The sequence below is a fragment of the Microcebus murinus genome, chromosome 8, assembly GCF_040939455.1.
Source record: "Microcebus murinus isolate Inina chromosome 8, M.murinus_Inina_mat1.0, whole genome shotgun sequence".
Lineage (NCBI taxonomy): Eukaryota > Metazoa > Chordata > Mammalia > Primates > Cheirogaleidae > Microcebus > Microcebus murinus.
The window spans coordinates 71,785,194-71,798,765 of NC_134111.1; the positions used below are offsets into that span (position 1 = coordinate 71,785,194).

General features: G+C 37.5%; 1 protein-coding gene across 2 annotated transcripts in view; it reads left to right on the forward strand.

Moving 5' to 3' along the window:
- Window positions 1–13,572, forward strand: part of PLCL1 (phospholipase C like 1 (inactive)) — a 391,376-nt gene that overhangs the window by 353,471 nt on the left and 24,333 nt on the right. For both annotated transcript variants that reach the window (XM_076005775.1, XM_012776999.2), the window contains one exon: window positions 142–251. In XM_076005775.1, coding sequence (XP_075861890.1) covers window positions 142–251 — 110 coding nt within the window. The remainder of the gene's footprint in view (window positions 1–141; window positions 252–13,572) is intronic.

The window sequence follows — 13,572 nt, forward strand, 5'->3', positions numbered from 1 at the left end:
GAGAATTCAATTTAGGGATTTAGGAATTATGAGAGGACAGGAATGTGAAATTATATTTTACTGATAATATTTTCATAATAAAACCTTTTTTTTTGTTTCTGAAATTTAAACTGAGATTCGTTATGCATTCTTTTTTCAAAGGGATGGAGTTCCATGAAGAGCTTCATAATTTGGGGGCGAAAGAAGGGTTGAAAGGAAGAAAACTCAACAAGGCGACTGAGAGCTTTGCTTGGAACATTACAGTATTGAAGGTAGAACAGACGCCAGCTGCTCTTTGCCTGTATTCTTCTCTTCCTCCTCTCCCCAATGTGTAGACAAGGATCCCTGGTTAAATATGGAGATTTAGATTTTTAAGTAACGTGTGGCGTGGTCACCAGGTTCCTGCTCTAAGTATTGGGGCAATGCATACTGGGATTGACACGCTTTTTCCCTTAATAGGGCAATGAAGTTTGTGGGGGAGATGGGGATGGCCCGTGTGTGAGACCTAATTCCATTGCCTGGTGTTTGTGCGCATGTGTGTTTTCACTCACACGAACGCTTCTACTCAAGTCAATATGGCTGTTCTTGTTTGTGGAGAGAATCATGCCAAATGTTGCTGGGGAAGTTTCCAACACAAGCGGTTTGGAAGAGACTTGTACTACAGAATATCAAGGGCCATTTCGGATTTTTATTTTAAGAACAGTGCCTATAAATACATTTCTTTTTGCAAATAGCTTTGGAAGTCAGTTTCTTGAGATTACGATTTGCTCTCTGCTGCAAATTAATCTTAGGATTTTGAAGTAAAGATGCCACTTTTTATATTTTCTTACATGAAAGGAGAGAATAATTTATTCTTGACACTGTGTTGGAAGAAAAACAGCCACAGACAAGTTTAATAATTGCTGGCATTTAAAGAACACTTATTATGTGCCAGGCACTGTTTTTACCAGGTTTATATACATTAACAATTGTGACTCCAGGTATTGTTATTTACAGGTGGGAGAGCAGAGGTGTTGAAAGCTTACATAGATTCCCCAGGGCCTCTCAGCTAGTAAATAGAGCTGGAGTTTGAACACAGGCAGTCTGGCTCTAGAGCCTGTGTTTTTAACAACAGAGATGTTAAAACAACATCTCTGTTTTAGCAGAGATGTTCCATATGTTTATGTGAGAGTGCTAGGTAAACTTTAAGAACATTACAAATATCTATTGAAAATTTAGTCCAGAGGTATTTGTTAAGCCTCTACTAAGTACTGGGCTCTGTAATAGACATTGGGCATGCATGGAGAACAAAAGAGACACAGACCCTGACCTCACAAAGTTAACATTCTAAAGGTGGCAGAGGGAGAAGTGGATGGAGGAAGATGAGGCCTCATTTGCTTAAGGGTGGAGATGAGATTAGCACCTAGAGTATAATGTGGCAGTCTGAACCCACAGATATCTACCCGCACCTGTCAATGCGCCGATCACTGAGAAAAGTGCGAGGGACAGATATCAAGAATGTCACCCAGGCTTCCGGGACAAGTCTACAAGGGGAGACAGACATGTAGCCAATAATGACCATTGATTATTTAGTACTTAATATGTGACCAGCACTCAAGGCTAGGTACTTTAGAAACCATTCCCCTTTCTTCCTGCAACAACATGTGCTCACCCTGATGTGACTTTCTCAATATCACAGATGAGGGAATTAAAGGAGGTTTAAATTCTTGCTGGGAGTCACACAGCTAATAAATGACAGAGCTGAGATTTTTAACTCATGCTGGTGGTTCTAACCACTACCCTGTCCTGCCGCCTGTAAACTTCAATCCATATGGCTCAGTCCCATTGAGTCCAGGCAGCCTAGTGCAAGTATACAGGCTCTGTGTGCAGATTGCCTGATAGTAGTGACATAATCTCCCTGAGGGTGGTAATAATACCTACATTCTGGCTTTCGTGAGAATTAAATGAGATAGTACATGCAAAAGATCTAAGTCACAGTGCACGAAACTAGACAGTATATACGTGAGCTACTGATTTTTGTTTGTTTGCCAGGTAAGGATGACCACTGGAGGAACAAGGTTTTTGTTGTTATTTTTGTTTGTTTCCTTGTTAACTTCCGATTTAAGCCCACTTAGTGTTTTCTGAAGTAGGTTTATATGTTTGTTTGGTTTAGTGACAGGAGAGAATTGTCACATGTGGCTGAGGAAATTAGTGACAGGAGCGGATTGTCACATGTGGCTGTTCAAATTATTCCAAGACAAAGCTTTTAGAACAGGATCGATCTTCTATTATTACAGCGTACGTACTAGCTGCTGGTATTTCAGCTTGAGCCCTAGGAACTTAGACAAGAGTAGTGGACTTTTCCAGACTTCCAATAACGCCTTTCTCTCCTCCATTGTGTTTGGTGGGCCTGTTAATTAGGTATCCTTTCCCCACGAGCTGGGCAGATGACCCCCTTGGCATTTGAATTATTAGTTGAGAGACAGAGACTGGGCTCAATGGGAGACTTTTTATTCCAGTGGCATTACTCTGAGATGTCTTCCTCTATAAGAATCTTCCTTTAGTTCTTGTATCTTGGATTTGGCGCACTTAGCTCCTACTTGGTTCTCCAGTCTTGTTATTAATTTTCAGAGCTCCTCAAAGTCTTTCAATAAATGCCTCCCCTCCTCATGAGTTCACTATAGTCAATTTGCCTTGGGTACAATTGGTCAAATTAGTAATAACCACCCTGGTAAGACGTAATCACTGAATTATTAGGATATGGCAGGGTTCACCTATTAAATTATGCCTGCCTTCTGAAAATTTTCTTTTTCTTTTTTTTTTATTTCGGCATATTATGGGGGTACAGATTTTAAGGTTTCAATAAATGCCCATTTCCCCCCCCCTCTGAAAATTTTCTTTATACATGATTTAGGCAAGTATTCCCCACTATGTGGCAAGAGGGAGTGAGAATCAAACAATACTGGTTAAATATGTGGGTTCACATTTATAAAAATGTTAATTCCAGTGTAATTTCCAACAAGTAATAGAGGAGCTGCGAAAAATGAGAAATATGGCCTCCCCAAAATGGTGAGTTGGCAGCAGGGAGTGGTAGAAAGGGGCAGTGGTCTTAGAGAAAATTGAGCTGAGACTACAAAATAAATCCTTTAGTTTGTGCTTTCTGCAGTTCAGTATTACATTGATTTGATATTAAAAATGACAGAGGGAGAAAAATTTTCAGAAAGATGAATAGCTCTACAGTATAATGAATATGAATTATAATTAGAGTACCCCCATTTTTCCAGAGGTTTTAGGTCTTTTTCTTTAGCATCTAGCAAGGAGAAATTAAGATGGTCCTGGAAGCTCCCATACATGTGTTTTTCTTTAATTCATAGTCTAGCATCGTACATGTGTCCATAGTAGGGACTTGCTGAGCACATCTTTTACATTTCCCCACACTTTTGCTGTATGTCTGCATACAACCATAACCGTCATTTTCCTCTCTATTTCATCCTTTTCACTGTTGTACACAAAATTGAGCTCCTTCAATAGCCACCATGTTTTTTGGGATGATATGATGATGAATGTCTCCATGACTCAGTCCTTAGTACTTTTCAAGACAATCATTGGACCAAGATAACTCTCACACATTAATAATCCCTTCCTTCTGTCTTTTCTCCTAGATGTCCTTCAAATTTGAGTTTTGTGTCTTAGCACGTTTTTGCTGCCATAACAAAATAATTGGTAATTTATAAACAACAGAAATTTATTTCTCACAGAAATTTCTTTCTGGAGGCTGGGAAGTCCTCTGTCGAGGTGAGGGCAGGTTGGTGTCTGGCGAGGGCCTGGTCTCTGCGTCCAAGATGGCGCCTTGTTGCTGTGAGGGGAGGAACACTGTGTCCTCACATGGTGAAAAGGGAAGGAAGGGCAAAACATGGCACAAGGGTCTAGATAGTTCTTTCCAGCTCTTTGATAAGGCACTAATCCCATCCATGAGACAGAGTCCACATGGCCTAATCACCTCCTAAAGGCCCCACCTCTTGATACTGTTTCATTGGGGATTAAGTTTGAACATGAATTTTGAATAACCACACCAGGCTCCACTAGAAATCCAGTGCGCTGTCCATTATACCACAGAGCCTGCTCCAACATGAATTTCGGAGGGGACACAAACGTTCAAACCATAGCAGTTTGGTTGTTAACATAATATTAAAATCTCATGATGGGAACTTTTCTTGTTCTTTAAGGCTTCTCGAAAGAGATACTACAATTTCACTTACATAGCCAACATATTATAGTAAATTGTTATTAATTTGGGGGAGTATTTCACTCATGAGAGTTTTGAAGATTTCTTGGGAGTGAGCTATGCACTTATGCTATATCACTGATAAAAATACTGTTTACTTTGACTCGGAATTCATTTGAAATCTTGGACTCCATCCAGAGTGACTTGACTTTTTAAATAGAAAAAAGAACTTCATTGTAAGGTTGTAACATCTATAAAACTGAAATTAGAACCCAAGAGTAGCATTTTAGTGAGTCTTCCATATATATATATATATATATATATATATATATATATATATATATATATATATATTTAACTTGGCCCATTGGCTATTTTAAGGAACTAAATTTCATTATCTTTACATTTTTAAAAGTTTTATGAAAAAATCAATTTTAGCAGGCTGGAGAAGTATCAAGTAGAGATATATAAAAATTAATATTGAATGAATACAATTAGTAAACATTTTATTACAAAGGAAAAGCCATGAAGTAGGTGATCACTAGAGCTTAAAGAAGAAATGAAAGGGTTAAGAAGTGGTTGCCTTCTTGTTCATGAATTTCATGGATTTCTAGTTGAATAACATGCAGTAAATGAAAGATGAATGAAACTATTACTTCTTCAATGGTCACTCCTATTACATATGTATTATGCTTTCCCTGGAAAGATTTCCAGCTTATAACTTACTGTATTCCAGTGTGTGCCATAAACCTGGGCTGCTTTTATAGATTTACGTTTAGTAGATATGACTGTTCTTTTTTCACCTAACTTTTTTGCTTTTTATCACTGCTTAAGCCTTTGCTCCTTCTGCTGTTAAACTAACCACATTTTCATTTTCCTTGGGAAGAGTAGAGGCTGAAGCTTCTCTCTTCTCCTTCCTGGGTTCTTTCTTGTGTTTCTAACCCAGGCAGAGTCCCTCACAAATTTCCCCAAATTTCAGGCCCTCACAGCTCTGAGGAATCTTGCCACATAAGGGAAGTTACAAGGATGCAGTAGAGTAATATGCTTCCTAATAGAGTCTGAAAACACCTTTGAAGTCTCTGTTCATTGTTGAGGGACAAGAGAAGAAGGGAGACAAGATGAAGAGCTAATGCAAAAAGAAGTATAAGATGAGGCATCCTTCTCTGAAAGACTAAATGAGAGTGAGAATGGGATACTCTCCACAGGCCATAGGTATTTTAAATCATTCTGAGATACTGTGAGGGGACAGTTGGTGGAGAGGAATAAATCAGGCTATTTCGGCAGCCATGGTGACCATGCCCTGGGGGCTGCGATGAGGGTATGAGACCATCCACACTATCCATTGAGAACTTTTCTATGGTGTCTCTGGCAGCTGCTGGCCTTTGATGCAGTAAAAGCTGGAGAAAGGCTAGGTTTCCTCCCTAGTCAACTTGTTCAGAAAAAACAGATATTTACAGTGACAACAATTCATTAATAATAAACTAGTCTTTCTTTCTTTCTTTTTGAGATAGAGTTACATTCCATTGCCCAGGCTGGAATTCAGTGGAGTGATCAGAGTTTTCTTTAGCCTTGAATTCCTGAGCTCAAGCAATCCTCCTGCCTCAGCCTCCCAAGTAGCTGGGACTATAGCTGTGTGCTACCACGCCCAGCTAATTGTTACAATTTTTGTAGAGATGAGGTCTGTCAGTGGTTACTCACGCTGGTCTCGAACTCCTGGCCTCAAGCAATTCTTCCCACCTTGGCCTCTCAAAGTGCAGGGATTGTAGGCATGAGCCACTACGCCTGGCTGATTCTTAATAGTGATACTACTATCCATTATTGAGAAACACAAAGTAAAGTGACTAAGAGTATAGACTGTGCAGCCAGATACTTCCTAACTGTGAGGCCTTGGGAAAATTTCCTTTTGTCTCTATGCTTCTGAACCAATTAGGATGTGCTAGGATGTGCTCTGGGAACATAAATCTGAAAATTTCAGTGGCTTAAAACAATGGCTTATTTCTTGCAAGTACTGCATGTCCGTCACAAGTCAGTCAGCGCCTCTCAGGAACACAGGCTAATGGGGACTCCATCTCAATGAATACTTCTACAATCCTAAAGGTAGGAAAGCACAAATTGGCTTTAAAAGCTTCTGCCCAGTAGCGTCACATGTCCTTTCCACTCCCATGTGACTGGCCAAAGCAAGTCCAACGGTCAAGTCTGATTTCAGTGGAGTAGGGCCAATGGAAGCCTCCTTAAGGAAGGGGAGCAGACATTGGTGAATACAATCTAACAGAGACAGGTTCTTCAACTATCCCCAACTCATAGGGTTATAGTGAGGGCTAAATGAGTTTATATAAAGTGGTATCTGACATATATTATACAAAGTTCTACATTGTCAGGATATTTATAGACCATAATCATAATAGCTTGTATTAACTGAGTGCTTTCCATGTGTCAAGCATTATACCAAGTACTTTATATTTATCATCTTAATCCAAGGGTGTGAGCATCCTGTCCAGCTAGCATGAGTATTCCAATCACCTTAACAGTATATTCCTAGAGTACAGAAAAATATAGTAAGAGAGTATAGTTTGAGAGCACCAATTACTCCTGCTCTGACACTATATTTACCAAGCAACTCTCTGTTCTCAACCTGGTTTCCCAAGTATTCTTTTCTAGTGAAAATAGAAAGGCTTGACCAAATGACATAACTAGTCCCCTCTGTCTGGTAGTCACATTTCTCTTTGTGAATCAGTTAACTTTCTTTTTTATTGGTCTATCTCCTATGAGCTTGGTTAGCATGGATCAGCTCCGCAGGGCCTGATCACCCCTGAGTGAATGGATACACTCGAGCCCTTGGACAGATACCACTGAGATCATGAAAGCAAAATAAAACAGCAACAAAAATACCAAAGCAGAGAGCCAGACCCTGGACCCCTGAGAACTCAGCCAGCCTCTTCTTGTTTTTCTGGGACTGCTTTGATGTTCTCTGGCTTTTAATCCAGACGTTGCCAGCCACCATTTCTTGATGAGACAGAGGAAATTTAAGAGCTGTTCCTCCAGCAAAAACTTTTCAAAAGCCATACTCCTTTTCATATTCCTTCCTCATGCCCCCTTCCCCACAGCCACAGTTCTGCTGCTCAGCCCCCCAATCTGTCCTTTATCAACTGAGGTCTTAGACCAGAATCTAGTCTGTGTCTTCTCTAGGAAATAATTTTTAAAAATTCATTTTATTCTGAAATTTATTTTAATTTTTTTGTCTGTTAAATGTTGAAAAAATAATGTTGGAATTTTGGCAAACATTTATGGTATCAGTCATGCTGGAAATGTTTGGTGAATGCAACTGGGAGAGGCAAAATAGGGATGAAACTAAAACTGAGGGTCTGAGTCCAGTAGCGACAGGTTTAGTCTTACTCAGACTTGCCCTAGACTCACCTGTGATCTTAGCCAGCGGTCTTACAATGCATGTCATTGATCACCAGGAAGAAGGTGGGTGGCAGGAAAGAGAGAATGGATGGATCACTTCTAGAAAAACAGCTTGAATTTCATGTGTCAGTATCATTATCTTTATATACAAAAGAAAATATCTTTAGGCCTTATTAAATAAGAAGTATACATTTAGAAGGCATAACATTTATTCTTGGGGCTTTCTAAGTTAAGTCTGATATATTCATCCCTAGACTTAGTGTTTGGAAAGGTACTTCTAGACACATTTTTAGAACCTTGTTATTGTTTGGCTTATTGGTATAGGAGGACCCTTATCTCCTACTTCAAGAAGTTGATTTAATTTAGTTCCACCTCAACATTGATAAATAAGGAGGTGCAAAGCATAAATGAGGCTTTTAATCCACAAATTAGCAAACAATAATATTAAAATATTTTATTTTATTTTCGGTGAAACCAAATTCATCTGTTCAACAAATACATCTATTAAGTCCTTCCTGGGTGCTAGGCATTGTGCTTGGGAATGTACTGATGAATAAAACATGACCCCTCTGGTCTTGTGGAGCTGTCAGTCTAGTAGGGGAGGCAGTCATTAAACAATCACGTAATGAGCGTAAAATTTGTCATTGTGATGAGTATCTTAAAGAAGCAGTTGCAGGAGCACTATGAGAACATGCAACAGGATTTGACCTAATGGAGAGGTCAGGGAAGTCTTCTAGGAGGAAGTACCAGTTCAGCAGAGAGTAAATATTTAAGCCTTTCATGCATTCCAAAACCCTGCCTTGTATCTTGATACTTGAGTGTGGTTGCCAAAACAATCTGAAAATGGTGAAAAGAAAACAAATCAAAATGAAGATGTGCTGAACTTCTGCATGGCCTGGGGAGTTCTAAAATTTCTGCCTTGTTCATTTAATTACCACTCATTAACATCCTAGCTAATTTGTTACTATATGAAATCTGGCCATGAGTCATATTGTTAATTACAAATGAATCTAATCACCTACCTTCTAAAAAAAATAATCTATGGCAACGTTTTATGTCCACGTGTATCCATAAAATTCATTTGACAACTTGTAGGTGCAGAGGAGAACATTATAAGGTTGGTTTTTCAGAGATGTTTACAATTTAAAGCTGAAAAGATGCAGAAGGAGAAAGAGATATAACATAGAATATTAGCATTAGGGTTAGAAAACAAAAGTATATTTAATTCATCTATACTAATAAAGCCACAAATTTAAAACTTTCTTTCAAACAACTTTTATCCAACAATGTAGGACAGTTCAAATAGAATGCTAATGCTTCTTAGCAATAAGCAGGCTGGTGACGTGGTGTCCAGATTTCTGCCTTGGGTGGCAGCATCCCAGCTGTGCTACCCAGGAGTTTAGTAGAGATAAAAGCCAGGATGTTGACATGATTATGGAAGCACACACCACTTTACTTTATCTCCAGTAGAACTAAATTTAGTGTCTCTTGGAGGTACATTTTTTTTTTTCGGATGAAAGCTGCATTTTATAATGATTCTGAATAATTCAAAAGTGGCAGGATTCTAATGAATACATGCATCATAGACCAGAGAGGACTTGGCTCCATTTTGTGAAGTTATTGCAAGTCTTACTTTTCTTGAAGGAAAATTTTCTTTAGAGAAAATTTTTTTTTACACACAGACTCTTAGTCTAAGTGAGTTTTAGCTAAGGTGAGTTTGATGTCTTAACTCTGTGTTAACTGTTTTCTACGATGATATAACAGGAAAGAAAACACTGATAACAAAATTGTTTCCTTCTAGTTTCTTATAACCCCTTTAGGTTTTACAGACACGAGGTCCTCTTCTACTCAACAAAGAATAAACTAGGATACATCTATCTAATTTCCTTATTTTTAACCCAAATCAGAGCAAAGTGAGCTTACTTCTCTGAATGTGTATGTATGTATACACACACACACACACACACACACACACACACACACACACACACGTTGTCAAATAAAACCATATCTGGATTTAGATAAAGAGGGAATCTATTTGAAAGAATTATTGCATTAAAGGGTCTATTATAACAGTAACAATGCTCCAACCATAAGTTCTGTAAACGCATGAAAGATCAGGCAGAAAGGATTTTTCTTGTATTATAGGGAGGGGCAAAAAAGGTTAGGAAGAACCACATGTGGGGGAACAATCCCACAGTTGATCCGCAGGTAGGGAAAGTCTTCCCTTGGGGTCAGTCCTTTCTTGGTAGAGGCCATTAAGGAGGGGCTGTGTGCCGAGGGTGGGTGAATGTTCAAGGACCTAAGGGGAAGAGAGAAGTTTAATTAAAGTTTGGCCAAGTCAAGGTAGCAGGTACTTTGTCCAGATTGGTTAGTGGATACAAACAGTCCAGCTAATCACCTATGAGGCAAGAAAGAAAATTTGGAGGATCTGTGTCTAGTCTTGTCATAGGTAGACACAAGGTCATCCAAGAATCTTAGCTAAGTCCTCTGGGGAAGGGGGGTTCTTTGCAGTAAGGTGTTTCCCACAACACAAAAGGATGGGGGGATTTCTTAACTGTCCCTGTTTTCCAGGAACACAGGGCTCAGGTAAAGTTTGACATTGTCAACATATGCACATATATAAAATATGTATACATAAGATGTTATATGTGTATATATGCACATGGATATACATATATGTAAATGTAAATACCTGAAGGATAATTTAGGTTAAGAATAATGAAATTTGATGTTATTCTTTTAAAGTCATATTGAAAAGATCAATTGCTACTTATTATGGCAGCAAGAAAATTCCCCTCAATTCAGAAACGATTATTTTCCAATTTAATTGGACTTTTCTTATTTCAAGTAGATCCAGTGTGCTCAAATATACATCATCTATGAGATTACATACTCACTGTAACAGGTCAGGGGGATAAAGATTTTCTTCCACTTATTTCCTACTTCTTATAAGATAATTTTGTATTATTAATCACTCTCTATATATTATTGATACTTTAAACGTTTGTGGTAAGTGAACATACCTATCTACCAAATCAGAATAATTAGGAACTGAATTTTCCCTTTAAGGAAAAATTTATGGCTTTATGAGAAGATTAATTATATAGATTCTTTGAAAAAGAAATCCCTTTGGAGTTTTAAAAATAAGTTCAGAGTCATAAAAATTAACATATAACTGTTCAGAAAGCTATTTGAGTAAGGCAAGAAACATGGATCATTATCATCATTGTCATTATAATAATCACATTAATGTTTTGAAAGAAGGTAACTTCTGTAAGGAAAAGACTCCCTATCACAGAACCATGACTTAGAATTGAGTCTTAGACTTTTTCATCATCACATGGTTTTATGGAAAGTTTATCAAGTCATTAGGTAGAAGCTTCCGGCTTTCAGAGACAAAGAAGAGTATAAAGGTTTTTTCCTAACTGAGGAAAATCCTTCGGGATACAGTGAAATACACTAACCACTCATGATTGGGTTCCTGAATCTTCCAGGAAAAGCTATATGTTTTAAAAATAGCTAAAGTCTTTGAGCATTTATTTAAAAGATACTATTCTCAATGGACTTTTGAGTCAATTGTATTGAGGAATGGAAAGTTCTTAAATTGCTTTATAATGTATTCCAGGAAAAAAAAGATTGCAACCCAAATCTCTCAGAGGTATTCCTTAATCAGCTGGAATATTCTGGATCTCTCAGTTGTCTGCTACTCAGCAGTTGACATCATGAAACAACTAGAATAAAATTGGTTCATGGATCCCATTGCCTGGGAATTATTAACTTCTTGGACCAAAAAACAAACAAAATTTCCTGATCAATTATGAATAAATCTAGTCTCCTGAGCTTTTCTTAAGCATGCCTTAAGAGATATATTTCTTATATACATTTAAAATATACTAGATGCCCTAAAAATATAACCTGGGCTTCAGCAACAAATTCTAATTGCTGTAGGTCAGAAATATAGGTCTGTTTCACTGTAATTTTCTGTTTTTCCAGGCTTAATTGGGCTTCACCTTTTTTTAAAAGCAAAAATATATAACAAAGGAAGATTAAATGTTTTAGAATTATTCATGTTCTCTGGTGGTACATTATTGAATCAGTAGTTTATTCCTTCAACTGCTTGGATGGGCATATTGAACATATGCTGGAATAGTCCTAAAGACACTTGAGAGCTACATACAGTTTATTTGCTGGTGAAATCATGGCTGGTTGCACACCAGTTCCTCATTGCCTTACCTTCCAGATGATTCTCCACACTCACTACACATGTTGCAGGAAACAGGCTCTTATGTATTATGGTTTTGATATCAGCTAAGAAACTGATATCTAAGACTGTTAAACATGAAACTTGAATGTAAATTCTTGTGTATGAAAAAATATGTTTTAGTAGTAACTATATCCTTGTATTAAATCTGAATAAGTGGGACTGAAGATCGTTAACAATGCGTATTGTGTATCCTCTGAGTCAGCCCACAGAGACTTCATACGTACTCTGAAACCAGAGAGGGAAAAAGCCAGCAACTTCCTTCCTGCTCTCCTTAGTCTATAGTGCATTTTAGCCTGGGAGAGGAAGAATGCCATTGAAAGGAACAATTATATGTATATATATAGTGTGTATGTATGTGTGTGTGTGTGTGTTATAATACAGGCTCCTGTTTCTTATATTAAAAACCCATTTATTAACCCTACTCATTATAAGCTCTGTAATAATACATGTAGATATGATAATAACAACAATAGAAGAATGAAATTTTCTTTGAGTTTTTGGTTATCTAAATCTATTCTCAGTTGTTCTCATGAAAACATAAAAATATATAAGCAATGTAATAATTACAAACACTATCAGGGTGGAAATTACAATTTTAAATTCTAGAAAATACATTTTTGGCTACTAAATCACAGTTATATCAACCAGATGGAATCATTTCTGTCATCCTCCACTCAATAACTACCCCTTTAAAAATTATTGAGTTAATCTCAGGAAGTATAGTTTTGTTCTAGAGATTCTTCTTTGCTTAGAGAGGGGGCTAGAGCAGAGCAAATAGTAAAGATATTACCATTGTCTTTGCTCTTGAAATCATGGCTCCTGGGAAGGGCAGATCCTTTGGTTCGTTTGTAAAGGATACTCAGGAAGAGTTTTCATAGGGATCTCTGAACGACAGCTAGCTTCGATAATTACCTGAGACTTGAGGAATTTCACTGAAGTTAAACATCGATACAACCAAAATTATCTTCTTGGAGCTTTTGATTGGACATTTCTACAGCAGTGCCATTTCTTTTTTGCAGCACAAGTTTTAACAATCTCATCCCTGAATTGGCCAGAGCTGCTGCACACTACTATGTAGGTGGTGCTCTGTGCAACTGCAGGGGGCGCCATTCACATTGTCTCTATGTGAATGGCACCTTCTGGATTTGTCACTTGGCTGCCACGAAGTTGTCATAAGCATTTTTCTATCTCTAGCCTTCCGTTTCCCAGGAAGTTTTGAGTGCCTTTAACTATTATTAATACTTATCTTAAGGGTAATTATTAGCTAATATAGTGAGCTTCCATACTGAAGTTTACATTTAGAAGAAATCTTCAGTAATTTCAAATGGATTCATCATCAGTGATGTTATCTTCTTGTGAACCCATCATTTATTTGTATATGGAAGCACAGTAGAGAAGCCCAATAATCTAGAATATTATATACATCAGATGAGGAAAGTTTCAATTGTAACTCAGCTAGATCTTACTTTGATGGGTTGTGACAACCACCCATACACAGATATTCTGAGTATATAGTATATACAATTTTTGGTGACCTTATTCTATATTTTATAATTTGAGTGCTCATATTTAGTTTTTTATTATTATAATAGAAGTATACAATATGTACTCAAGATGTGCTGATTCAATTGTATTATATGAATTTAATATTAAAAATTATCCCAGTACAAGAAGACTTTAGTCATTATTGCCTTTAGTTGCTCATAAGAGGATTGAA